Below are 26,446 nucleotides of genomic sequence, written 5' to 3'. Positions count from 1 at the left end.
TCATTCAATCTCCACTAAAACTTGTAAAGATGAAAAACCCTGAGGCTTAACAAGCTTTAGTCACTTGCTCAGGAGCAATTAGAAAATGGCAGAGTTAGGATTTGAATCCCTACTTACCTAGAACTCTTGACCACTATTATATAGCATCTCTTATGGTATGGTGGCTAGCTGAAGAGATTATTGTGAAGTGAATTTCTAGGCAGTAACTGAAAACTGTTTCATTTTATTTATTAGTGTGATATTTTATAAATATTACACTACAGGATTGGAGAAATGAATTAAGTTAGATCTAGATAGACAGAGAAACAAATTCAACAAGATTCTCTGGATGATCTTATTTAAGTTCATACAAGGAGAGAAGGAAGACAACAGGAATGTTCAAGTCAAATGCCATGGTGCAGAGAAAGTATAATTTAAATCTTTAAGTGCCGAGATGCTCCTTGTTGTCAGAGCTGACACTGACCTCAGGGAGAAATCCACTATTCTACTATGTCCCTATATTTCAGCATCCCTTACTTCTTTACTTTATACCCAGAACTTCTTAGAGCAGTCTTTTCCCAAAGTGTGGTACAAGGACCAATTGTTTCAATGGCATGAAAAGTTCCCACGAAAAACACAGACACCTGGTTCCACCCTGGATGTACCAGACCAGAACCAGGAGGTTCTCTTGCCTACTAAATTTTAGACCACTCACTGCCTTGGAGCAAGAGAGTTAAGGTAATCAGAAGGAAGTAAATAGCTAGCCTCCATAATAACCAGTCTGAAATTGGGTCAGACTGCTATTAAGAAAAATAGGACAGAGTTTTTGGTCAGAAGATATAGGACCATAACATTGTTTTGGAGTTGGAAAAGGTCTCAGAGATTGTCTATTTCAATGATTTTCTAACAGTGGTCCAAGAACCCTTAGGAGTTCTAAAATGGGATGAGAAAAGAAAGATTGGCAGTTGGAGCTTATAGTCCTTAAAATGATCCAGTAGTATATGGTTGGTAACCTGGACATTGTGTAAGATTTTATCTGAATAAATGGTTTTTCTAATTTGAAAAAGAAAACCTTGGTTGCACAAGGAGAATTAAAAATCTAGAGGCCCAGCAAACATCCAAGACCAATTAAATAAAATTTATGGGAGTGGGTTCCAGGTATCAGTATTTTTTGGCACTTGGTAATTCCAATGTGTAGCCAAAATTGAGGACCTCTGCCCCAATCTGATTAGTGAGTCCTCATTTGAGACCAAATTCCGCCCCCCCAAAAAAAACCCCTATGACCCAAAGAATTTAAAGGAGATCAGAACTAGAACCAGCATCTCTTGACTTCTAGCTTTGTTGTGTTTTTCTCTTTCCACAATCCAGAAGAAACCAATTATTCCTTTAAGGTACCATTTGAATCCAAATTATTATATATCTTCACATTTACTGAGCTCTTTGTACTTTTTTAAAAAAGAGTTTCATGTATATTCTTACTTTATATTCTTATAAAGATTCTTAGGTAAGGGCCTCCCCAGTGGCGCAGCGGTTGAGCGCTGGGTTGCGAAGCTGCCTGCAGCCTCTGCAGCGCTGGTTCGATCCCGGCTGCTCCCCGGCCCCCAGAGGAGGGTCCCACATGGCGTGCTCCCCGCTCTGGCTCTGGTGAATTCTCTCACCCTCCCGCGCTTCTGACTGTACCCAGTGCTTGTATAAATAAATAAAAATAAATCTTTAAAAAAAAAAAGATTCTTAGGTAAGACAAAATTGGGTCTGTTTTAGAGATGAGGAAATCAGAAGTCAATTAGGTTAACTGATAGTGGCTTAGGAGTACAGACAAAACTAAAATCTTTATGTCTTAACTTCTGGATTAAGTATATTAAATTTGGTTTTGGTAAGTGTTTATTGGTGCCTAGTATGTGTTAGTTCTGACATGGTCAAACATGCAAAAACAAATTAGACATCATTCATGCTCTCAATTGGTTATAATCTTCATGGAAAGACAGAGACAACTAAACTGTATTGCCTGGCTTATCCCTTGGTTTAGTAGAAGCTGAAAACCTTCCTTGATTGGCCCTAATGACCAAGTCCAGTTCTCTTCAGACTCGGTCCACAGCTCCTTATTCTAGGGAACCCAGGTATTGCCTCTCTAGGTAAGGTCATGTAGCGGAAAACTCCTTTATGGAATAGAAAAGAGATATGAAGGATAGAATTTCAGTGAGATTCATTTCATATTCTCTAAAGTCAAGGAATATTACTCCACAGAAGAGTAGATTTCAACCAAATGGATAAGAAAGGGTATTCCCAGAAGTAATTATTTCCTTTTCACAGCATTTTAATAACTGGAAATTTTACAATTTATGTTGTTGAAGATAACCACTGCATACCAAAGGGAAAACAGCACATAGCAAATGACATTTGTTTCTGTAACTCAGAGAAAGTCACACATGTAAATGCGCAAAGACAACTTTTTCATGAAGAATTCATCAAATGTCACAAAATGTTATCATTCAGATTTCTTATCATTAAAAAATTATGAGATTCAGGAACCCACATTTAATCTATGGACTGAGAAGAGTTGTCCAGGATTAGTTTACTATAGTTGTTTTCAAATTTTAACATGCATCAGAATCACCTGGATGGCTGGCCCCACACCCTGGGTTTCTGATTCAACAGGTCTTTGATGGTGCCCAAGAATTTACATTTCCTTTATTTAATTCAAGTGATACTGATGCTGTTGGTTCAGGCCCACACTTTTAGAATCACTGGTTTATCATAAAGTTTACAATATACTAGATACACACACACACCCCTCTGTTGGAAATGATAACAATTTAGTTAACTCTCCACTATTGATTTTGTAAAAGATACTCACCCCATCTATTTAATGATTAAGACTAAAGTGGGAAGAAGTTATGCCTAGTCACATAAGGGGATAATCTAAGAACACAAATGAAAGGATTTGTGAAATATATTTGGGTGTTTGGCAGAAGCAAGCAATGAGATATAATAACTGGGAAACAACATTTACCATTAAGAGCCTTTACCTATCTTGAAGTGGACGTGAATTTTGTTTTGTATACTCAAGAGAACACCCTTTGGATCTCTCTTTACTTTAAATGTTACCCAAGCTTCCATTCTCATTCTTCTTTTCTCACTACTTACCTTCCCTGAATTTTCTTAATTATCCCCATGGCATCACTTAATGTACTTATCAGTGGTTAGCAACTTTGTTCAGGTTAAGAAATTTCTTTGGGATTCTAATTGATATTATATACTCTTCATAAAATTAAACTCTCATCCACACACATTTTTCATTTAAGATATTTAGAGATTCTCATTCAAGCCCCCAGGGTAAGAACTCCCTATCAGTATGCAAATAATTCACAAATCTATATCTTCAGTCTAGGTTTTATCCTGAAAATTCATATCCAGATGTCTATTTAACATCTATATTTGGATGTCCCACAAATACTTCCAAAATTATAGGTACTAAGGAGTGGACTGCTTAATGGGGATAGGTTTTCCTTTTGGGGTGATGATAAAGTTCTGGAACTAGACAGTAGTGATGGTTGCACCATATTGTAAATACAGTTGATGTCAGTGAATTGTATACCTTAAAATAGTAAATCTTACATAATGTGTATTTTACCATACATTAAGAAACTGTATTTACAAAACTGTAATCATATCTATTCCCTACCTCTTAAATACCCAAATTCTCTTAGCATCATCCCCCCAGGCCTGACCACCCCCATAGGGCTGTTGACACATTGGATTTTTTTTTTTTTAACATTTATTTATTTATACAAGCACTGGGTACAGTCAGAAGCGCGGGAGGGTGAGAGAATTCACCAGAGCCAGAGCGGGGAGCAGAGCAGGCAGAAGGACAGAAGTACACTGCTGAGGGGAGCAGCGGTGGCAGGAGAGGTCTGCGCGCCATGTGAGACCCTCCTCCAGTGGCAGGGGAGAAGCCGGGGAGAAGCCGGGGATCGAACCAGCGCTGCAGAGGCTGTGGGCAACTTCGCAACCCAGTGTTCAACAGCTGCGCCACCGGGGAGGCCCAACACTTTGGATTTCTTCAAGATCAAATGCACCAGGGATCTCCCTACAGATACTTTGCTTGAATTCTCTCACCAAAAACATTTTGGTACAGGCTTTCCCCTGGATCTGAGCTACAAGGATGACCTCTGATCCTAATCAGAGCATTACAGAAGCCAAAGACCTATGCTTAGGTTTAAGCATATATTCAATCTCTTCAGATTTCAGTTTCTATTAAGAGTTCAAATAATTGGCTCAGAAAAAGACCCAAAGTTGTATGTCAGTTGTCACAAACTGACATAATGCAAAATCCCTGTGTATGGGGAAAAAAGTAATGATCTACAATAAATTAAGTTGCTTCTCAGTACCAACCACCAGTGGCTTTGTGGGAACATGAGCTCCAAGTTAACACATCTTCCATTAAAACAAAAACCAAAACTTTAAATCTGCATATTAAAAATGTGAAATGTTTCTAAAAAGTTAGCTATTAATTCAAATTTGCAAGCCCGTGGCAATCAAGGAGTCTGTTTCCTGCCCCATACCAGCGAGGAAATGCCACTTTCTGGTCAGAGTACAAGCTTTATAGCTTCTCAGAGAATCTGGATAGTACTAGGAAAGTGGACAAACTCCCCTAGTCAAGAGGAATATTTCTGGGGCTGGGGGGGTTGCCTCATGAGGCAAGTGGATAAACGTATGCCTTTTGGGGAGGAAACTGAGGAGAACAGAGATACCCATTGCTTGGTATCTGGACAAATACATCTCTGAAATGTCTGGGAAACCTGTATACTTCAGTATGGGCTGGGGGCAAGTATGAGGATTGACAGCCACTGGGAAGGCTACTGAGCTGTATAAATGTGAGGTAATAAACGGGTACAGTCTCTCTCCCACGTTTATTGGGAGAAGGCAATAACTCTCCTTGGGCGCCACCTTGGCGCCTCTTGCTCACCGTCACTGCGCAGCCATCTTCTCCAGCGACCTCCATCTTAACGCCCCTTTCTGCGCAGACGCAGGAGCACCAGGTTCCGGCCCCGCCCATGGCCCCGCCCCCTCCCTCAGGCGCCCCCCCCCCCCCCCCAGCTCCACACTTGGTTTCCGAAAAACCTGAAGCTGGGGCCCTGGCTTTGAACTGTGCCCTTGGCCTCTGGGAAATGGGGTTGAAATTCTCAGACCTTGCCTTTGGGTATATCACTAGACTCATGAGGGGAGAGAGAGATGTAAATTTAATCAGTGTAGAGTGCTATGAGAGGTGATCCAGCGTTGGTAAAAGTCCAAAAGGCCTCCAGATGTCAGCGCCCAAAAGGCTGTGGGGCATTGCAACAAGGAAGAACAGAGTATGCAGAAGCCCAGAGGGGCAGGAGTGTACGGTGTGTGTAAACTAGCATGTGCATGAGAGGAACTGCAAGAAAATGTTGGTGGAGGGTGCTTGTGCTGTCTTGCATGGTCTTGGAGTTTGTCTTAAGACTATGATAACCACTGACAGCTTTAACAAGAGACTAACCAGTGTGTGAAGAGAGCAGGGGTAGTACAGAGGCAGATTACCACAGCAATACAGATAAATTATTTGACATAATTTCATGTGTGGATTGGGAACTGAGGTGAGACAAGGGATGATAAGGTAAATTTGAGACAAAAAAACGATAGAGGCAATCAATTTGGGGGGTTGGGAAGAGAAGGTGGAAGTTTTAAAAATGACATGAAGAACTAGGAGGCCAGAGTTAGTTCTCTGCCCTGTGCCCCTACTCAGCCCATCCCACAAAGTGTTCAGATTTGCAATTAGTCTTCAGCTTCTCTGATTCCCCCTCCTTCGAGAGTAGTCATTTTACTCCAGCCTTCTTCCTTGAATTTTCTCAAAGGAAAGGCCAATGTGCACTCCAAGTCCTACTCTTCTTTCTGTCTTCTACATGGCAGTCTTTGCTCTCTAGTCCATAGACATCTCTCTCTCCAGCAGGCCCCCTGCCTTACCATAGCCCAAGTTGTCTTCATGATTCTAGACAAAGGGAAAAGATTGAACAGACTAGCACATGTCATCTCCAACTTTTCTGGACCTTTTTCAGGAAGCTGATGACCTAGATCCCATGATTCTGTTAATTGGATGGCGGTCTCAGATCAGGGCCAAGAAACTAGCCCACTGGCTCCTTTACTGCTCCAGAGCCACTTTAGGCTCTAAAGAAGGGGTGAGGGGGAGCACACCAAAGTGCCAGTGGTCCAAAATTTACCATTATATTGAATAGTCATTTGTACAGCTTTCCACACGTTAATTATTAGACTCCAAAGGCTGCTATAAGATAATTTATTACAGACTAGTCAAAAATTTCCTGCAATAATGGCACATACAATAATTAACAGAAAAGATGCTTAGTCTCTTGTTTGATGTCATAGCCAATACAACATAGCCAGTTGTGGACAATGAAGAGTCCTCTGGAGGTCCAGGAGGCGGCTACTGAGGATAGTGAAGGATCATGACACATCTTTGAGCAAGCGCCTAGGAAGTCTAAAAGACCCCCTGAAAAGATTTGTCTCTGACCTTCCAGGGAGTATTGAGGCCCCTCTCCATCCAGCCTATACAGAGGAATCATAGTCCAAGCTCCTTCTGTAGGGTTGAACTTCTATGAGGGGACAGCAGCTGGCCTAGATGAAGGGGAGTGAAGTCAAAGGCTAAATTCTTTCTGCAAGGGAGAGGACAGCCAGAAGGCAACGGCCATAAGTGAAAAGGACTCTTCCTATATTTGTCTCCACAATTTTTGGCTTTGTTCATAGCCTACTGAAGAAGAAAATACAGCCCTCTCTTGTAGACCTTCTACTAGTCTTCAGATGCATACACATAAGAACAGCCTCAAATGTCCTGAAGTATCACTCCCCTTCCTGCAGGAGTGAGGTAGGGGGACTCCGGGGGCAGGTGGTCCCTGGTGCTTAGTTAGGTTCTAAAGAATATTCTGCTCATGGCTCTGAAGCACCATGTGAACCTTGTCACAATCATGACAGATACAATCTGGGGGAAGAGATTTGCACAGCTCATTTCTGGAAGGTATCTTGTTCATTTCAAAGTCTTGTTCTCACTGAAGTCATACAAAACCAGTGACTTCTTCTCAAGGGAGAGTCTGACTTTGAATTTGTATGCTCCTGCCCTGGCCATATTCCAATCTGTAGGGCTCAGAAATACCCACAGACTGACTAACTACTTAGCTAGCCAGCCACAAACTCCAGACCCCCTAAACTTGTTCTTCTAATGATTGGTATGTCTGGGTCTAACTGGATAAGGTGTGGAATAGAGAAGTGCAGAGATGGTGTATGGTATGGAAGGGTGTCTACCAAGAATGGCTGACAGGCTCAAGAATTTCTATCCCTCCCTCTTCATAGGAAAATCTCCGTATGTGGTAAGTCCCACAGCCCTAGCAGCTAGCACCATGTACCTGCTGGTCAGGGATTCATGACCCTTCTGTGGAAAATCATATTCTCATCACCTGACATTTCCTTTATGTTGACCTCTTGACGATGAGTACCCTAAGCTGGCTACCTCATAATTTCTATTAGCCCTGATTTGTGGAACTGGCGCTATGTTGTTGGCACAGGAGTCAATGTGCTCAGCTCCCCTCCTCTGTGGAACGAGACTCCGATTTTAGCTTCACAAACTCTCGGGCCACTTCGTCGTTGCTCCTCTGAGACAAAATCCGGAGGACTGTCATGCCTGTCTCATCCATGTGGATCTTCCGGCCCAAGGGGCACCAGCAGGCACAGCTGCCCTTGGCTGCCACATCCCTCAGAGGCATCACAGCCAGCCCAAGAACACGATCCTCTCGGGCAAAGCAGTAATCCTTCACACATATTTGTAGCTCATAGGCCTCTGGTCCCTCTTCATTTCCCAAGAGGCTGTGAGCAAAGGGTGGAAGGTAAGAGGCCAGAGCTGAGGGAGTCTTCTACTGAATTCATCCCACTGCCCTCCTGCCCATTCCTCCTCTCCCCTTTCAAAATTATCCCCCAAACCTCTCCCACCCCAGAGTCTTGCAGGTACCCCATCCCATAACTTACAAGTGAAATGTCTCATTGTACTTGGGGGCCCAGTTGTTGCTTTTCGACTTGGTTGTGAATTTCCTCTTCTTATCACTTTGGTGTGGGCCAACCATGGTCACTTCCACAAAGGGCCTGAACATACCCGCTGTCTGCCACTTGAGGTCATTGGCAGCCACCACTGCCCAAACAAGGGAAATCTGTGAGGGATCCCACCAGGCATTCCCAGTTCTTGAGACCCAGGAGGCAATCCAGTTGGAGGAGGGCTGAATTGGAAGGCTGGGATCAGCAGCCCCAGGTAACTAGGTAAGAAAGTCTGAGACCATTAAGTACCTGCTACTCACCTTTCACTGTGACCTTGTGCTCCCCAGTACCAGGATGTGTAAACAAGTCCACTTGAATAGAGACTTCTCCCACAGGATCATCCACACCAGACCCTGAGGAACAGAAGGACAGATGATCCCCTATTAGACTCTAGGATTTCAGGTCTAATTATTCCAGGTAAAACTGAGGAGTTAGGAGGCACTACCCTACATCCTAAAGCAAGATGCAATCCGCCACAGGGAAGTAAGCAATGGGAGAAGGGAAAGGAAAGGGGATAAAGAATGAGGCTGTGTATTGAAATACAAGTTAGGTTGGTAACAGTTTAGGTAAAAACTTTCAAAAAGCCACCAGGAATTTCTTAGCTTCACCAAACCTCTCCTTTCTCCTAGGCTGAAGAATTTCTCATTGAAGGATGTTGGAGAAAGATAGCATTGCCATCCTGTCTCTTTATCTGAGAATTCTGTCTACCCCATAGTGTCTCAGTGAAACAACATGGGTGCCTTCTAGCCAAAAGCAGCACCCTCCCACCTATTCCCAGATTCCTGCAGGCCTCTCTGTTCAGGAAAACTTCATCCTACTCAAACCTAGACCTTTTCCCAATCCCACTTTCCAGAAAGGACCAGTGTGCAGGCTCTTCTCAGAAGAGGCCCAACTCTATTTTGAGAAAACACCAGTAGCCCTTACACCATATAAAACTCCTTTGTTCTAAGGTGTAGAGGTGGGAGGATTCTGAGGGCTGTTGTTAACCCCATTCTGAGCTGTGTGAATACATTGCCCAATTGCAATTTGGAATGGGGTTTCTGAACTTTGAGACCTGGCTCTCCCACTCCCAGCATAAGTAACTTATTTTAGTTCACAGTGTTAATTCATGTCAGAATCACATCTGCACAGCGTAAAACATACCCTTTTCCGGTCGAATGTCCTCATTAGCAGTAAACCTAATACCTTTCCCATCATGTACTGAATGAGGACAGGCAAGTCAAGAGGTAGTAGCAGCAGTAGGGCAGAGAAAGAAGAATGGGTTAGAGGTTTAAGGAGTTAACAGCCTTCTAGAATAGGTCTACATGTTCTCGAGGGAGCACAGAGATGAGGTAGGGTGAAGAAAGACGTCAAAGAGCTGGGCACTTCTGAATGCTCCAAATTAGACTTCATGGTTCAGAGTTCAAACCAATCATGGGCAGAAGTAGTAAAACATAGAGAAAAGTATCTGAGACCAGTAGGTCAGGGAAGAGAACGGTTGTAGTCTCTAATTTTCTAGGCCCTTAAATAATAAAGCAATGGGTAATGAATGCACACACATTCACTTAAATTCTCTCTGTAACCCTCACCTTTTCCCTCCCACCCTGGAATTGAAATAAAAACAGATGTGGAAAATGGCACAGGCCTGTAGCTTCCTTCTATCTTTCCACCTTCTATCAACTCCAGTCTAATTGCTTATATTCCCCTTCCCCTCCAGGTCGGCTCTGTGCTCCAGCTCCACAGCTCAGCAGGCCCTAAGCTTTCGTATTCCTCCACCAGGTTCACTCACCCAGGCAGCAGGCCCAGGTTTCCCTGAAAAGAGCAATAACAAATGTGCACAAATGTCCTTCTTGGGAGGACCCTCAATTTCAATTTGAGCCATGTTTATGCAGATATGTTGTTATGGATAGACCTAACAGGAGGTAGGAAGAGGTTCTGAGGGTCAGAAGTCATTGAGAGAAAACAAGCTGCCTGGGTTACCTGTGAATCAACATCACTGATGAGGTGGGAAGCTCAGCTATGCAGAGATACTTATGTTCTATGCCCTTCCTTCAAATGCTCCCATGGTTTGCCTCTCTTAGTCTTCTCCTTGTCCACACTGGAGATTCTAGAAGGTCTTTTGCTTTCTCTCTCCAGGACAACTTCTAACTAAGGCTCTCAAAGCTGAGACTTCATGAGTGTCCCAGTCACTTATTCTCAGGCTTCCTTTGCAGATTTTTCCTAATAGACAGGGCACAGTCTATGAGCTTAATAAACATATACTGTCCTGCAGATGTCTGGGAAAAGAAGTCTCAGGCACATTTCCCTATTAGTCTACTGTCTGGTAGTGGATGCAGATAAGCATTGAAGTACCTCAAGAAATCTTGGGTTTGATAGTCTCTCTGAAAAAATACCTTAGTCCTCCCTAAGGGCTAGAAGATACTGACTCCCTAAGGGATAGAGATGTACTAGGGAAAGGAGGTGGTGACCCAGAGCCCTTGACACTTACCCTGGGCAGTCTGTGAGCGCACAAAGGTCTTGATGAGTGTGTCTGTGGTCTGTGTGTACAGAGACAGAGCATAGCGTAGGGATTGCAGATCTGGGCTCTTCTCCAGAAAGGTTTTCTTCAGCCCATTGCCTCCTGCATGAAAGTATTGCTGAAAGACAAAAGAACACCTGCTATTGCCTCCTACCCTTACGGAGAAGCAGTTCTCCAGCACTGTCCTTAGAGAAACCACATGTGAGCAGAGGCTCTATGAAGATGCCTGAAGATTATGGTGAAGACAACTACTCAGTAAACACCATGATCAGGAATACCACACAGGGCTAGAGTCAGTCTTTCAGGTGAAGAGTATTATTTGTGTGTCTGGCAGGAATAGTAGGGGATGGTCACAGTCCTGGATGTGGTGTTTAAAGGATGGATCTATCTGGATAGGCAGATACGGGGTAGAAGAATTTCAGGAAGAGAATAGCCAGAAATGCTCTTTTAAGCATTTCTTATGACATCTCCCAAGTGCCCTGAATCACAGTTTATATGTACCTGCCTTATTACTATTTTACCAGAGTATAAGCACCTTGAGGTTAGAAACCATATCTGATTGTCTCTGTATCCTTCACAGCACACAGTGCACAGTGCCTATATTGCCTGGTAGATTGAATGAATGAATGAATGAATGAATGAATGGCAGAAAAAAGATCTTTTGAAAACCCAAATGACTTTATATATAAGTGGAAGAGGGAAACATTAGATAGATCTGGAGTATTAGAGTGTGAAAGAGTATTTCCTGGAAAATACTCAAGAACAGAAACAAGGAGCTAAGTGAGCTGAACTATTCTTAGAATTTGGGAATAAGCACACTAAGTTCATGGGGAGCCACCTGAGAGCATACATGTCGGGGCTATTTGGCTGCTCCAAGTAGGAATATGAACATAGCAGAAAAACAAATGTACATAAAAATCACTCTTTTGGATGTGGGATGGCAAGAGCCCAAGGGACTCTCAATCTGACAGAGTAGAATGCCAGGGTCAACAGGGTATGGTAGTAAGACTGGAAGAGGGGGAGGGCTCCACCTTGATGGTGTCCAGGGCGAGGTCTAGGACGGCACACTGCTTTGGAGTGAGACTCCGTGTTTCTTCTCGCACCATGTGGTCCTGGAACCCCAGAGAAAGCAACAGCATCAGGACAGTTCAAGAAAGTGATGAGTCTTCCCCACATCTACCAGCTGACATCAACGTATTCCTCTCTCTCCCCTCCTTTTCAGTCTCCAAAGTTCAGATTTCCTTCTTCCAGGTATCCCTCCTAGCCTTAGGAGGATCCCACACATCCAGAGTACCTTGAGTTTGGAAAGATGGCTCAGCTCCTTGGCAGCAGTGAAGATCAGCTGAGTGCCCTGGGCAGAGAGGGGATCAGTCAAAAGCAGAGGACCCAAACTTGATCAGAAAGCATGGAGGAAGCTATGGGTGACAGGGGGTTCTTACCGTTTGGTCAGTGAGTGGGGGCAGAACAATCATCCTCTCCATTGTGTTCATTACCACCCGCCAGAGCTCCTTTAGAACACGCTTCAGGACTGTCTTCTCACATACAGTGGCAAAGAGTGTGAGGCTGCAGACCCAAGTAACAGGTAAGGCTGGGGTAAGAGTTTAAGAGAACCTCCCTCCCTGAGAGGCTCCTCCATGTGACTGCCTCTGCCTTGCCCCACAGGACAGACCTCAGTGCTGTACTCACTTGCCATCCAGAAAGTCCATAAGAGGCCGGAGCACACTATCTGCATCCTGAGCCACTGAGGCCCTGGTACTGGGGGATGCATTTCCTGTGGCCCGCACCTGGCCCAGGATGTTAGCCATTTGTTGAACACACTCATCAATCCGCACCTGGAAACTACACAGAAGCCCATAGTGCAGCCCTTTCCTCCCCAAACACACACCGTCCCTGGAGCAGCACCAGCTATCTGGTACTATTCCAGGGTACTTGTGGTACAGCTCCAACAGGGAGGTAGCAGGAGGAGAGGGAAGATATACACACCCAACTGGATGGGTAGGTGGTGGGGAAGAAGTTTTGGCATTGGCCAGGGACCATATCTGGCCCAAGAATCATATTTGGGGGCCACTGACCTGTTTCCAAACACCATGCTGAGCTCATCCAGAACCGTATTCAGTTTCACCTGCAGCTCCTTCAAGCTGTCTGCAGCCTCAGGGTCCAACTGTAGCCATGGGAAGTTGGCTGGCTAAGCTGGTTCTCTTACCCTTTTCTCCCTCCTCTTCCCCCCACCCCCGCTTCCTCCCTATGATTTTTATACCAATTCCTTCTCAAATCTCTCAGCTCAAGCCAGCCCAGCCCCCAAGATAAATTCCTGTCCCATACCTAGACAGGAGAGGATGGAGCTCTGTAGCCAGGGAGCTCAGGAACAAAGAGAAAGTACAGCTACCCCACACCCTAAGACCTACCTCTTTGCCTCCCATGGCCTCGAACATTTTCTCCAGCTGGACCCTCAGTTGCTGCATGTTGTTCATCAGGATACAGGGCTTTGGGGACAGACAGAACTGCTAAGTCTTGGCTCCTTTCAGCAAAGGACCCATCAGCCTAGGGTCCCTACTCCAAAAGCTACAGGGAAGTTATAACACATATTACACGCATCTCTCCATACCCACTGAGATCTGGAACCAATTCAGACAATTCTCCTTGAATGATAACTAGAAGCAAATGTTTCTCTTTTTATTTTGGGGAGTGGGCCCCAAGTGTTCATGGCAATATCCTATATAACTCTGAATAAAAACAAAAACAAAGTCTAAGCAAAGGTCTAGCTCAGTAGAAGATAAAATACAAAATGGAGGCTTGAAGTAGATCCTAGTCAAGTTATTATTTTGTGGCATAATCTCAAGCAAAGCCCTGCTGGGAATCAGCAGTCAGGAGCATCATTCCCACCTTCAGCTCTGAAGGCAGTATCAAAAGCAAGAAGGAATAATATGTCTTCCTTTTTCTAAGGTTTCCAGGTCCTGACCCTTACCACTTTTTCCTTGGTGCAATAAGCCGGGAACTCCTTTGATAAGATGTCTGCATACTGTATCAGCACTTTCCCGATGGTCTGAGAAAAGAGGAGCAAAGGAGGGGTGCGAGAACTCTTAGCTCTCCCCATAGGGGTCTAGCCTGAAGTAACACCTCTCATCCCAGGACAACAACAAAAGGGAAATAAAGGTAAAGGAATCCTACAGTAAGCTCCCTCTCAATCCTAGGACAGCACTGGGACAAACCCACCTCTTTGCCCCAGGCACCAGCAAGGGAGAATGGGCTTCATCCTAAGGTCACCACAAAGTGGGGGTGCGCTCAGGCCTATAACTAGGCTGTGAATGTGGTGGTGGTAAGGGGAGGGAGTAGAAAGGCTCATGGTCACCTTAGTAAATCTCCTCATGTAGTGGGCAAGGATGTTGGGGTCTGGGCATTCCAGCTTCCGGATGATCTCAAAACTCTGGTTGAGCTGTGTGAAGACGTCCACCACAGAACAGGAGAAGAGCGCATGCTCTGATGTCTGCTGGAACTGAAAAAACCACACATAAGGTAATCATCTTCAGCCACTAACTTTTTCCAAGTTTGCAGGATTCAAAAGGGCTCTGCTCAACAGAGTGGCTCAGTGGTCCTTAAAAGTCCTTTTGATGGATTCCACAAAGCCCAGGAACTTTTGCCGATAGCTAAGTGCTGGGAGACTTAGCCTGACCCTGGGCAGCCCAAACTCCCAACTTACCCCATCCTTCTTATCTCGTTCCAGGGCTCCACGCAGGAATTCCAGGGACACATCCTCATTTTCATCCAACCATTGTAGGACAAACTGTTCAAACCACCTGCAACCAGGCAGAAGAAATGGGGGTTGGAGCTGGTGGCTGGCATATGCCAATGTGCTAGTTCCTCAAGACTGGGGTCTTCTGGAGGGTTAGTCATGGGTTAATATTATTCTTTTTTTATAGAAGTGCTCAGAAGGCAGTCTCAAAGCTGACTTGCCATAGTAAGTGAGGATGCCGACCCTGTCCACCCCCTAAGTCAGAGGTCCCTCTGCACCCACACCGTACATGAGGTACTCACGCTGGGTACTCAGGCACCTGGGCCTGGAGGGCAGGCAGATCCCGCACATATTCATTGTGCAGCCACTTCACCTTGAAGTGCAGGTTCATGTAGTCAGCACTCTTACACAGACGGTCTTTCTCGTGCTCTATTGGTGAGAAGGGAGGCTGGGTCAGGCCCTACAGTAGAGGTCACGGGTTACCGAGCTCTCCCAACATGGCAAGCCTAGTCAGGCAGTTCTATCTGAGGTTTTAGAACAATGGTGACTCTCAACCACCTGCTGATAGCCCTCTTTCCCTCTACCAGTGCTCTCCTCTCCAAGACTCTGGCCCAAATCTTCCTTTAGAGGCTAATTCATAATTTCAGGGAAGATCTATAGTCTTCTTGCTCTAGTTTTAGTAAGTGCCACGCAGCCTCTGGTGAAGAAGAGGAGAAAGGAATGATGAGGGCTAGTGCTGATTATTGGGGACACAACCCAGGACTGGAGAAGGATGCTGGTTCTCCAGGGCTTTCTAATTCTGTAACAGCAGCTGGGTCACTTCCTCAGAAGGAGTTAAATGCAAAGATGAACAGCTGTACAGGACACAAATGATAGAAAGGGCAGTTGAGCAGGCACAGTATAACACTGAAAGGCCCCAGAGTAGAGTTAACACATTGAAAAAATTAACTCTCAAAGAAATATGCAAGTAAGAATAATCGGTTTGGAAACCATGGATACACAGGCAGACGAAAGGGCTGTCACACTGCAGAAAATGTGGGGTGTTTATTATGCACGTGAAAGGTCAATCTAGCTGAATCTCCAGAGTCTTCTGAAAGATGTAGGACAAAGATCATTCACAGCTTGCCCAGCATGTCTGGAGCACCGATCATGCCTATAGGTTCTTCATCCACCCCTTTTATAGATGAAGCACTAATTTGAATAATAAAAGTCAACTGTGTGCTTATTGGCAAGTACTAAGCAACAGAGAAGAGGAATGCCAGAGTATTTGGGCATTATACTGATTAACTTCCAGTTGCTGTGGTGATGTTCTTCCATGTCAAAGCAGAACATCTAGACCAGGGTAGCTAGTTTTTTTTTTTTTTTTTTTGTGGGACCCTCGCTGGTGGCCAGGGAACGAAGCGGTGCTGCAGAGGCTGCGGGCAGCCTCGCAGCCCAGCGCTCAACCGCTGCGCCACCAGGGGAGGCCCGGTAGCAGTGCAGCAGACATTCAAGGAGGAAATGTGAGCCCAGAATTCAGCCCTAAATGGCTCTTGGCCCCAGGTATTTCATCTCTGGCACTGGAGGCAGCGCCATCTCAATATGAAGTTGCATTTGCAATCTCTTCTATGAAGCAGTGAACAAGAGAAGAGGGAAAAGGTGTAAGACTTCAGACGTGTAATGGTAAAAAAGCAACAACCAAAAGTACTTACCGCCTAGAAAGAGGACATTTTATATACGAATTACAGTGGATGCTTGTAACAAAGCAGATACCAATGAGCAATAGCGAAAAAAAAATTAGGGACATCAGAGATACCCTCTCAGAGTTTACCCTCTCTCTACCCCACACTCTGTTGTCCTTGAACCAGTGCAAGAACCTAGAAATGCAAAAAGTACCACCAGGCAGGCGCTCCCTCCTTCCTTTCCGGCAACCCACTAGAAGTGGGGCAGTGCTGCCCCATCATTCATCAACTCTTGGACTGCTTTCTTCTAGGGACCTTCCAGTTACTGCATTTACATATAATTCTCACTCCTTCAATCCATTAACTGTCCTCTGGAATCCCAAGCCTCAGTTTTGTATTTTTTTTTAAAGATTTATTTATTTATTTATACATACAAGTATTGGGAACAGTCAGAAGCGCAGGAGGGTGAGAGAATTCACCAGAGCCAGAGCAGGGAACAGAGCAGGCAGAAGGACCGAAGTACATTGCTGAGGGGAGCAGCGGGCGGCAGGAGAGGTCTGCACGCCATGTAGGACCCTCCTCCAGTGGGCAGGGAGCAGCCGGGGAATGAAATGGCGCTGCAGAGGCTGAGTGCAGCTTCGCAATCCAGCACTCAACCGCTGCACCACAGGTAAGGCCCCCAAGGCTCAGTTTTGACATTACCTTCTTTAGTACAAAACAAACAGAATGGGTGCTGAAACACTGGAAACACTTTAAATTATCCTAACAAGTCCTTTGGAGTCATGCTCCAGTAAAGTTGCTTGAGACTGCTGTTATTGTGTTTGGGGGGGTTGGATGTGGTTAACCTGTCAAAAGGGGCAATCAAGTATCCAAACTTTCTCCTATCCCTGACTTCCCTCCACCTTTCATCCTTGGAGAGTTCTTTCAACCTCATAGTTTCAACTATCCAGCTTGTCAACATTGCCCCTCCTTCTCTCTTTGGTCCTGATAATGTCTATATAGGGTTTTGATGGAACATCCCACTCTGGGTTTACCTCTAGTCCCCATCTATTGTCATCTTAACATCTCCAGCTAAGCTGAACAGAATATACAAATTAATGGTTCAATGTTGAGCATCATCCATTCTCTTTATCACATCAAATTTAATCACCAAGCTCTGTTGATTTTACCTCTAAAATTCCTCTGGAACTTATCCATTTATTTCAAGTCACAATTTTACCTGCCAAGGTCTTGTGACCATCATCTCTAACCTAGATTGCTATAGTAGTGTCCATGCTGACCACCCTTCCCCAACTCATTCTTTAAGTTGTAGCCAGAGTGACTTTTCTACCTTATAAATATGATCATGTCAATCCCTTCACTGGCTGCCAATGCCTAAACATGTCTTACAGTCTCTTTTATGATTTATCTCTGCCCTCCTGCTCTGTCATCATCTCACACTTGCGTTTTTCCTTATTCTCTAAAGTGCTAGTCACACTCAACTACTGCTTGTAGTTCCCTGCATGCCAGCTCTATCCAGACCACAGGTTTGTGAACATGCTGTATCCTGTTCCTGAAATATTCCGCGTTTCCCTTTCCTGTCCCTCCCCACTGGCTAAGTCCTATCATCCTTCAGCCTTCATTTGTACATCACCTCCTCAGGCGGCCTTCCCAGGTCCTCTGAGTTTGGGATACATGGTCTCAACACCCCATGCTTATTCCTTTTGTGGCACTCATAAATGTCAATTGTAATTACAGATTTATATGTCTGTTTTCTAACTGGTCTGTGAGCTTCTCTAGGGTGGGGGCTATGCCTCATTAATCTCATCAGAGTTCAACAACTAGCACAGAACAAATAAAATATCCAATAAACAATGAACAGGGGGACTTATTGCAAAGGGGTATGAAGAAACTTTCTTTATTTTAATTGGGATAGTAGTTATAAAGATGTGTTTGTCAAAACTCATGAAATTATACTCTTAAAGTGTTTTATTTAATTACATGTAAATTATAACTCAATAAAACTGACTTATTTTCAGAGTCAACACTATACTTTTATCATCCAGGTCTCCAAATTCCTCCCCTTCTTTTGCCCTCCACATTCTGACAATCATTAAGTCCTATTGCAACTTCCTTCCAATATCTGTCAAAGCCCACTCTTCCCTCTGTTCCTCTCTCTAATCCCAGTTCCATCTCTGTATCCCTAAATTATTATATTATCTGCACTCCTTTGCTTTTGTCTTTCCCAGTTCTGGCTGAACCCATTTTCCACTGTTAAAAAAAAAATCTTATTAAGCACTACTTTGTTCATATTATATCTCTCCGCTCATGAGCCTATAATGGTTTCTTATTGTTCCTAATAACTAAGATTTATTCAGTGCTGAGTAAATGCCCAGCAGTATACTAAATATATTACATACACAATAGTTACTTCATCAACTCAATGAAACAGACACTATCATCATTCCCATGTTATAGATGAAAAAATGGAGGAACAAAAATTAAATAGCTTGGTTCAAGGTCACAATACAGAGTGAAATTGAGATTTGAAACCAGGCCAACTTTAGTGCTTTCTCTTTAGGCATCTTTCAATTCTTTTGTGTTTGTTTAAACATTAGAATTATTTCAAAAGAACTCCACATAGGATTGCTAAAAGCAGAGCTGACTTAACTGGCACTAGGTAAAAGACCTGGAGCCTAGTTACCTGCTTTCCCTTTTCACTTAGCTCCTGAGATATCTGTATTTGAAAACCTCTGCCCATTCTCACGATATCCCTCTTGTGGAACTGATTCACTTTCCATAGGTATTGATTTTTTTCCCCCAAAATCACAGGAGCTGGGGCTCTTTGAGAACTGGGACTATATGCCCATCAGGCTTGCCAAGTGCCGGCTAGGAGAAGACAAACAACCTCTGCACTGGTGTGACAGGCTAAGATATGGACAATAGGCTTGGTTTTGACCTGGTGTGAGCAGGAGGCAGTCAGTGCTCTGAGACAGAATTACAGGGTGTGTGTGTGCATGTGTGTGTGCGCACGTGTGTGCACATGCACACAAGCTTGTGTCTGTCTCAAACTTAACAGGGATCTCAAGGTTTCTTTTGATCTCAAAACTAACTGCTCCCAAACTTTGAGTTTAAAAGTGTAAAAATTACCCATTCCCCCTGCCACTCTATCCAAACAATAGCCCCAGACTCTTCTTTGTCCTTGCCCCAGACTGTGATCCCTGTTTCCAGTTCTACTTTCACAGACTGAGGAGATAAACTAACATATATATAAGCAAACAGGAAAGGCAGCTAAATACATGAGCACAGTTGGGTACAAATGGGAAGGTCTGAGAGTGATAATTTTGTGGACTAAACTAAAATGAATGAAAGAATAGCTGAGTGTACAAAATGAGTAACTCTTTGCCTATGATCTTGCTCTACAGGAGAAGTGAGGGAAGAAACAGGAGAAGTGAGGGAAGAAATATCTTTCTGGATTTATCGTGCTAATCCAGAACAGTTTTCAAGGAAATCCAGGCCAGGCAGGCCCCAGTGTGAAAAAATAATTTTATCTGTGTACTTAAGGTTTTATGGTTCTTCAAAACTTTAAGGATAAGTTTCACAAGAGCCTTCTCCAGTGAGTGGGCCACTTGTGAACACCAGCATGGGTGGAGTTGATTTCTGGGAAAGTGAACAGGCACTTGCTCTAAAGCTGGGAAGATGAACCCACAACCACACAGCCATTTCCATTATTCTTTTGGCTGAAGCTTTGCCCACCCACGACCTCCTGAGGCTGATCAGCCATTATGCCTAGGTTTCCTCAAGTTTCTTACTGTATCTTTCACCCAGAACTTATAGTTATCTGGGAAAAGAAAGGGATAACAAGGTGCTTGGGCCAGGGGTCTGCAATCCACTGCCTTGGGTACACCCTTACCCTCCAGTGCATATTTCATGTCTTGGGCAAAGAGCTGCCACATCACTTCTGCGCTGATTTTTCCCACATTCAACTCCTGAGGAAACCTGGATGATGGAAGAAGTCACAGTCAGAGAACAAGGGAAGAACCATTTATCTGATTGATTCCAAAGCTAATGTACCTAGTTTTTAGAGGTCAAAGAGTGGAGTAACCTAGGAAATAGATTAGGCTCAAGCTGGAGAAAAGGGGCCCAGAGTTTAGTGTTAGAAAACTGGGGGCAGAAAATAGCCTTAGGCAAGGTGGGTCCAAGGGAGAGGATGTCCAGAAGGCACTGAATTAAAACCCAGAGAGGAAGGGTAGATGCTGGAAGGCAGATCCAGATGAAATAGGTTGGAGGATAAAGGGCAAGGAGGTGGACATAGGAATACCCATATTATTCATAGTGGACAGACATACACCTGGTCTCTGGATTCCCTGAGACTCCTATGGCAGCCATTCCCAGAGGCTTCTTACTCCAGGGATACTGGCTCAGTCTGGGCAGGGCCCCCCATTATGTTTCCACACCTGTCTCCAGAAACAGTTACCCAGACAGATACAAGGGACAGAGGGACAGATGGACGGACAGGAGGAAGAGGTGGCACTGCAAACACATAGACAGGAAAGAAAGAGGCTGTTAGACAGATGGACGAACCAAGCACCAATAAGACAGGGCCAAGCGGGGTGATACTCACTGGTTCAGAACGAGTGTGTAGGAATTTTTATCTTCCTCTATGATTGACACAATAAGTGTGATAAGCTTGGGCCAGAAATCTAGATTCTGTATGCTAGGCCCTTGCTCCTCTGGAGGTAGCTCCTGCTTCTTGTTCCATGGAAGAGAGGGACAGACAGTGAGAGTCAGAGTAGAATGTGAACAATGTCTCCAAGCTTCCACTTTCCCTTCCTTCCCCATTCCTCTTTCTCTAGAACCAGGGACCCTTCTTTGCTTAGAGCTCATCTTCAACAAAACTGCACCTGTTATATCAGAGGGCTGACTACCGGGAGGTCCTTGAACACAAAGACCACTGTGCTTTTCTCAGACCTGCTCCAGAACAAATATTCAGTATTTATTTGTTGGACTGAGGAGAATCTATTCTGCAAATGAGTGGACAGAAAGACACTCCTAAGATAGGAACTGTAAGAGTAATTAGAAGAGGAAGTTCTGGCTTTGATATTAGAACAATGAACAATTCTATTGGAAAGATCTATTGGAAAGAAACACATGCGAAGTTACCAGGTATTGAGTTAGGGTGCCAGCCTAAAACAGGCAAAGTATCACTGAAAGACAGGGTCAGCCTTAATAGTCAGCTGACGAATATATCTCAGAAACCATGCAGTGCAGAGAGAAGTGATCAGGAAGAAAAGCTAAGAAAGACAGACACACATCTCGGAGAAGGGCATCCTAGAACACAGAGAGGTCTATGTGACTCAAGGAGAAAAAAAAAAAAGACTCCAGGATAGACTGAGACTTCATCTACTCATCCCCTGAAACTGTATTCATATTTAGGTCACTCTCTTTAGCATCAAAGTAAAACTTACTACTGACACTTCAGTCCAACTGAGTTATGTCATATCTTGTCCTCGATCTGTTCATCCACAAATGTCTCATGTGGTCTAGATACCCCATACTTTACATCTCTCACTCTCAACAACATAATGTCTTTGCCTAAGCTCCTTTCCAACATAACCACAGCAAAGGAAGCTGACACTCCAGGAACCACTGACAGCTGGCCCGCTTGATCCGGAACCGCTTACCAGCTGATACTGGCGGTTGTACAAGTCATGGCAGTTGTTGAAGATATACTCGTATGTAGAGTTCAAACAGGCTTTCACACAATCCTTGACAACTTGGCTGGCTCTTGGAGGACTCTGCAGTTCTTGAACCTGCCAATTAATAAAAGAAATACAGGCCATGGGTCTGGCCCTAGGATGAACCGCCCAGGGGAGAGTCCCTAGCTCATTCCTACTGATCCATGGTCTACATGCTCTCTCAGGGACTCGGGGTATAAAAATGTAGGCTTAGTGGGAATGCAAACTGGTCCAACCACTATGGAGAGCTGTGTGGAGATTTCTGGACCTACTAAACATAGAGCTTCCATATGATCCAGCAATTCCACTCCTAGGTATTTACCCAAAGGACACAGAAACATCAATTCCAAAGAACACCTGCACCCCTATGTTTATAGCAGCACTATTTACAATAGCTAAGCTTTGGAAACAGCCCAAATGCCCAAAAATAGATGACTGGATCAAGAAGATGTGGTACATATATACCATGGAATATTACTCAGCATTCAAAAAAGATAAACACATGTAATTTGCAGCAACATGGATGGCGCTGGAAGGGATCATGCTCAGCGAAATAAGCCAAAAAGAAAAAGAAAAATACCAGATGGTCTCACTCATAGCAGGAATCTAGAAAACTTAAATAAGGGATCAGGAAAATGAATAACTATAAGAAAGTGAAAATCAAAATCAACAAAAAACTATGAACCAGAGACACTTTTTGGGGGGTGGGGGCCGGGAGGGGAGGGATTGGGGTCAGAATGGGGCATGTGCAGTTGTATGGGGGAATATAAAAATAAAATTTATTATTTAAAAAAAATAAAATAAAATAAAATGAGGACAATATCAGTGTAAAAAAAAATCATTACAATAAATAGATATGTTAGTATATGCATGGAATAAAGTAAACCTGAAAAATGCCAAAAAAAAAAAAAATGTAGGCTTAGAGGTGATAAGTCCTACAGCCTTAGATTGTGGCCAGTGATTCTTATTTTCCCTTTTGCCAGCCTACCATCACCCAGTCCAGCTCATCTCTTACCTTCATTCTGAAGAAAGTAATGCTGGTCAGCAAATCCACTGTGGACTTTAAGTCCTGGAGCCTGTCAGGGCTCCCCGCAGGAAAATTATTCTGTTGCAAATCAAGCAAATGTAAGAAAGGGACATAGGACTGTGAAAGTCTTCCCTGCCAAAAGCAATGAAATTAAGCTTCCCTAACTGCTACCAGAAGGATTTTCCCGAGTTGAGTTAAATGAATAACAGCTATAGGATTGTAGGTCTCTCTCTTTCTCACTGACAGACAGGTTCTTATCCAAAGCAGAGTTAATAATTCACAGCACAGAAAGCAACACATCCCATCCCCAACCCTACTTCCCATGCAAAGTATGAGCAATTGCCCAAATACACACACACATGCATGCAAGCACATATTTTTCTTGGGTGAAGAGTCTTACACCCAAATAGTAAGTTCTTCAAAAATTACAGTCTAACTGTATATCCTGGAATATAAGTGGAGCCACACTACAGAGCAGACTGAGATTCCTGACTTTCTGTACAGTGGACCCCAGCTATTCTGTTCTGGAGCCAGCAGATGGCAGAACTCTGAGCACAATTGCTTTTGCAGTGTTTCAGGACTTTTTGCCATGCATCACTTCATTTCCTTTGGCATAAGTTTTAAGAGGAACCTGCCAAGGAGAGCTAAAGTGAGATGTTGAGTCACTCTCCATTTTAAGGGTCACCATTTTAAACCTACAAATGTCTACTTATATGCCAAATAAGATATACAGTCAATTCTCCATTATTTGGGCAAATAGACGCCACTGAAAATGCAGATAACTGAAATCTCTCTCTTTTTTTTTAACTTTGAGGCTGTTTTTATACTTACTTTTTAATGTAGGTAATAGACCTGTTCTGGAAATTCACAACACTTTAAATCATGTAATGAAGCCATTCTAAGATGCTCATAGGAATAACTGAGAAACTGCCGATTTCCCTGTCCTGACCCCTCCTCCATAAATTACTTGCCCAACACAAGCTACTCTACTTCCTCTTATCTGGACTCTAATACCTCCCCTGGAAAATGAGGGAAGTATGGAGAAATGCAAGAAACAAATGTAATTATCTGGTTTTAAAGGAGCATTTCTGGAAAAGATCATCCTCAGAAGAATTCCTGATGAGAGTGTTACCAGTGAGTTTGGTAGAGTAATGTGAGTAGAGTTGGAAAGCCAATTGTCTATAAAAAGTAGCCACACCTGCTGCTACTTATATACTTCACAGTTTTCTGTGTTGGCAAACCACAGGTATCAGTGACTTAGCCATATGTGTGGATATGATGACAAAGACCAGTTTTTCTTGCTTTTGATCTTTATGGCAAAGACTGTCCTACAGTCACTCTATACTGAGCTTGATATTATCTCTAACCCCACCCCACAGGCATGTGTTCACTCACCCTGTATGTAGAGAGGTCGATTCTCAGTGAGTTGTGCAGCTGGTCCAGTAGTTTTACAAACCTTTCTTTCTAAGGGTGGGAAACAAGTAACAGATGAAATAAATATTGTCTCCAGGCCCCTAGACTGTAGTAGAAACAGAACCATGTCTGGGTGAGGGGTGGCCCTGTTCCCTCTCTTAGCACCTCTGTCTCAAGATGGGGAATCTTCTCCCACTGGCAAAAGGAAAGTCCCTGGGAGGGAAAACAGCTTATCTATAGAAGAGTAAACAGGAGGTAACCAGTGTACCCCCATCCCTTTGAGAATCCTAATGCATTTAGTCAGACAGAAGAAAACTCCAAACACATTCTCTAATTGTTTCTGAATCTGCAGTCTTTTGACTTATTTGGGGAGCTTACAGCATAGCCCTGATGATAGACAGAAGAAGAAATGCATTTAGAAGGTGGTCAGGCAGATATTGCGGTGGGGTGGGGAGCTAGGAAAGAATAGGAATCCACATCATTTCCCTTAGTCTGTATGTTTTTAATGCTAAAATAAATAACAGGTATCATTTTAAAAGTTATTTTTAATAGAAAAGATATAATTAAAAGTGGAATCATGCCTGCAGGCTGTTTTGCTACATTTATAATTCAAATTAATAACTATCTTGGATAACAAACATACAAAGTGCCTGAAAAACAGACTCTGGTATACACCAGTATCCTCCTTTAGGCAGCAGTCTAATATGAACTTAAGTGGTATGAATCTGTCAGAGAGAAACTGAATAATAAGAAAAGGTCTATCTGTGGACTTTCAAGACTGAGAAACATGGTAATTCAATCAAGTTGCTGGCTTAGAGAGGTTCTGCCTAAGTTCAGCTGGCACAACTCTCCCTCAACCCCAAACCATAGTAGGTGTGCTATTCCACCTTCTCTCATTTATCTATGTCTGAGGAGAGTCTACTGGGACAGACTATAAATCCAAAAGGAAATAAGCAGAGTTTATTAGAAGAATCTATTAATACATACTCACAAGGAAAGATAATTCATCTGTCAAGTTGGCAGCTACCAGAATGTAGGTATATCAACCAACTCTGTAGTACTGACTGTGAAAAATCAAACTTTATTTATTTATTTATTTATTTTAATAGAGGCATGTTTTTTATTTATTTATTTGTTTGTTTGTTTGTTTTTGTTTATACATGCACTGGGTACAGTCAGAAGCGCGGGAGGGTGAGAGAATTCACCAGAGCCAGAGCAGGGAGCAGAGCAGGCAGAAGGACCGAAGTACACTGCTGAGGGGAGCAGCGGGCGGCAGGAGAGGTCTGCGCGCCATGTGGGACCCTCCTCCAGTGGCCGGGGAGCAGCCGGGGATCGAACCAGCGCTGCAGAGGCCACGGGCAGCTTCGCAACCCAGCGCTCAACCGCTGCGCCAAAAGGGAGGCCCCCAAACTTTATTAATTGGTAATAAATGGGTACATAGGTTTTCACATCATACTCACCCCAAAGTTGGAGGCTGCAAAGCGATCAGATGCAGAGACATTCGTGGAGGCTGTTGTGTGGGCATAATAGGCATTGATGTTGGCCAGTAAGGTGCTCATAACTGCTGGTACACCAGGACACATGTACTTGGATGACAAACATGCAAAGTGCCTGAAAAACAGCACACTCGCTTTCAAAAACTCTTCAGAGCTTGCTCCAAAAGCCAAGTAACCAAATTATCTCACTGTTGTGTATGAAACTTCCAATCACCTTGGCAAACAAAGATCTTCATAATTCATTCATTCAAATATATATTCAGTGAACACCTATCATGTGCCAGGCCCTGTGCTAAGTGCTAGAATCCAAAGACGTGAAAACCTGGCAGAAAAAGCAAGTGTCGGAAGATAAGTCAATAATCCAAAGGGATGCTATGCAAAAACACTGGAAGTCTACAGGAAGATCATCTAAATCAGAATGGCTGGGGACTAGATGGGAGTAGAAAAAGAATCCCCAAAGAAGAGATGGTTGAACCAAGTTTTAGAGCACTAGCCAGAATGAATAGGATGGAGAAGTGTGTAGGTGAAAGGAAACTGCATTGCAGTGACAAATATATTCATGAGAGAATGACTCATTTGGGACACCTTAGTTATGACTATTGTTCAGGTGACTATACAGAACTAACAAGAAATGAGAAAGGAAAAGTAGGCAGAGAACAGACAAGAGTTTATCCTAAATGCTCCAGTAAAATTTTAAATAAAGGAGCAGATTGATCAAATTAGTTTTTCAGAAAGGTCACTTTGACAACCAGTTGAAAAAGAAAACTTAAAGGGATAAGACTAAGTCAGAAAGACCAACTGAAGAGTTAATGCAATC

General features: G+C 43.7%; 2 protein-coding genes and 1 long non-coding RNA gene across 12 annotated transcripts in view; 1 reads left to right on the top strand and 2 right to left on the bottom strand.

The window, feature by feature from the left end:
- The window catches only part of LOC119232554 (phospholipid-transporting ATPase FetA-like), a 76,024-nt gene extending 67,645 nt beyond the window's left edge, over positions 1-8,379 (bottom strand). For 2 of the 3 annotated variants that reach the window (XM_037494604.2, XM_037494606.2), the window contains exon 1: positions 4,946-4,993. The gene's annotated coding sequence lies outside the window, so the exon portion shown is untranslated. Of the gene's footprint in view, positions 1-4,945; positions 4,994-8,348 lie in introns of those variants that run through there. The other variant, XM_037494605.1, reaches the window with a different exon arrangement.
- UNC13B (unc-13 homolog B) overlaps positions 6,276-26,446 on the bottom strand; it is a 208,664-nt gene continuing 188,493 nt past the window's right edge. For 6 of the 8 annotated variants that reach the window (XM_054689551.1, XM_054689553.1, XM_037494598.2 and 3 more), the window contains 20 exons: positions 25,594-25,744; positions 24,116-24,184; positions 22,709-22,798; positions 21,640-21,768; positions 20,580-20,707; positions 19,869-19,954; positions 14,618-14,744; positions 14,283-14,379; positions 13,935-14,078; positions 13,551-13,628; positions 12,991-13,068; positions 12,658-12,746; positions 12,272-12,424; positions 12,025-12,148; positions 11,880-11,936; positions 11,617-11,697; positions 10,556-10,703; positions 8,349-8,441; positions 8,026-8,185; positions 6,276-7,866 (listed from right to left, as the gene is read on the bottom strand). In XM_054689551.1, the coding sequence (XP_054545526.1) occupies positions 7,581-7,866; positions 8,026-8,185; positions 8,349-8,441; positions 10,556-10,703; positions 11,617-11,697; positions 11,880-11,936; positions 12,025-12,148; positions 12,272-12,424; positions 12,658-12,746; positions 12,991-13,068; positions 13,551-13,628; positions 13,935-14,078; positions 14,283-14,379; positions 14,618-14,744; positions 19,869-19,954; positions 20,580-20,707; positions 21,640-21,768; positions 22,709-22,798; positions 24,116-24,184; positions 25,594-25,744 (2,368 nt within the window). In that variant the 3' untranslated portion in view covers positions 6,276-7,580. The remainder of the gene's footprint in view (positions 7,867-8,025; positions 8,186-8,348; positions 8,442-10,555; positions 10,704-11,616; positions 11,698-11,879; positions 11,937-12,024; positions 12,149-12,271; positions 12,425-12,657; positions 12,747-12,990; positions 13,069-13,550; positions 13,629-13,934; positions 14,079-14,282; positions 14,380-14,617; positions 14,745-19,868; positions 19,955-20,579; positions 20,708-21,639; positions 21,769-22,708; positions 22,799-24,115; positions 24,185-25,593; positions 25,745-26,446) is intronic. The other 2 variants (XM_037494601.2, XM_037494603.2) reach the window with 1 other exon arrangement.
- Positions 12,083-14,380, top strand: LOC129144909 (uncharacterized). The gene is made up of 3 exons (XR_008549719.1): positions 12,083-12,167; positions 13,529-13,738; positions 14,307-14,380. It is a non-coding gene; the product is annotated as an uncharacterized LOC129144909 (long non-coding RNA).

This window comes from Talpa occidentalis, unplaced genomic scaffold, assembly GCF_014898055.3.
Source record: "Talpa occidentalis isolate TD23 unplaced genomic scaffold, MPIMG_talOcc4v2.1 talOcc4.7, whole genome shotgun sequence".
Taxonomy (NCBI): domain Eukaryota; kingdom Metazoa; phylum Chordata; class Mammalia; order Eulipotyphla; family Talpidae; genus Talpa; species Talpa occidentalis.
This window is presented reverse-complemented; position numbering and strand designations above follow the sequence as displayed.